Source organism: Buceros rhinoceros, unplaced genomic scaffold (genome assembly GCF_000710305.1).
Source record: "Buceros rhinoceros silvestris isolate BGI_N320 unplaced genomic scaffold, ASM71030v1 scaffold26872, whole genome shotgun sequence".
NCBI lineage: Eukaryota > Metazoa > Chordata > Aves > Bucerotiformes > Bucerotidae > Buceros > Buceros rhinoceros.
This window is the reverse complement of record NW_010399862.1, coordinates 2,147-2,491: the sequence shown is the minus strand read 5'-3', so window position 1 is coordinate 2,491 and position 345 is coordinate 2,147. Positions and strand designations below refer to the sequence as shown.

General features: G+C 59.7%; 1 protein-coding gene across 1 annotated transcript in view; it reads right to left on the bottom strand.

Annotated features, from left to right (window-relative positions):
- Positions 1 to 345, bottom strand: part of LOC104489495 (glycogen phosphorylase, liver form-like) — a gene marked incomplete at both ends in the record, with an annotated part of 4,779 nt that overhangs the window by 3,841 nt on the left and 593 nt on the right. The window contains 1 exon segment of the mRNA XM_010131660.1: positions 322 to 342. Coding sequence (XP_010129962.1) covers positions 322 to 342 — 21 coding nt within the window.

Genomic DNA, 345 nt, shown 5'->3' with positions numbered 1-345 from the left:
AGGAACAGGGTCAGAGAAGACTTAAGGAGAGCATCCCGCTAGCCACCGCGAGGAGCTGCTGGTTGCCAGTGAGCTGGGAAACGTGACACTGGACTAAAGCCCAGCCCCTCCCACCAGAGCCAGCTGGGATGAAGCTGGGATGAAGGAGCAGCTTCCCCGCTGCAGGAAGAGACACCAGAAAGCTGGCAAGTTTTGAACGTCACAGCTCCAGCTCCAGCTGTCTCCAAGCTAAGGGCGAGTGTCCACACACCCCAGTCTTGGCCTGATCTAAGGGGGAGGCTGTGCTGGGGCAAGAGCAGGTCCACACGCCTCTGTCCGTACCTGCCACCCATCCCGGATCTTCTG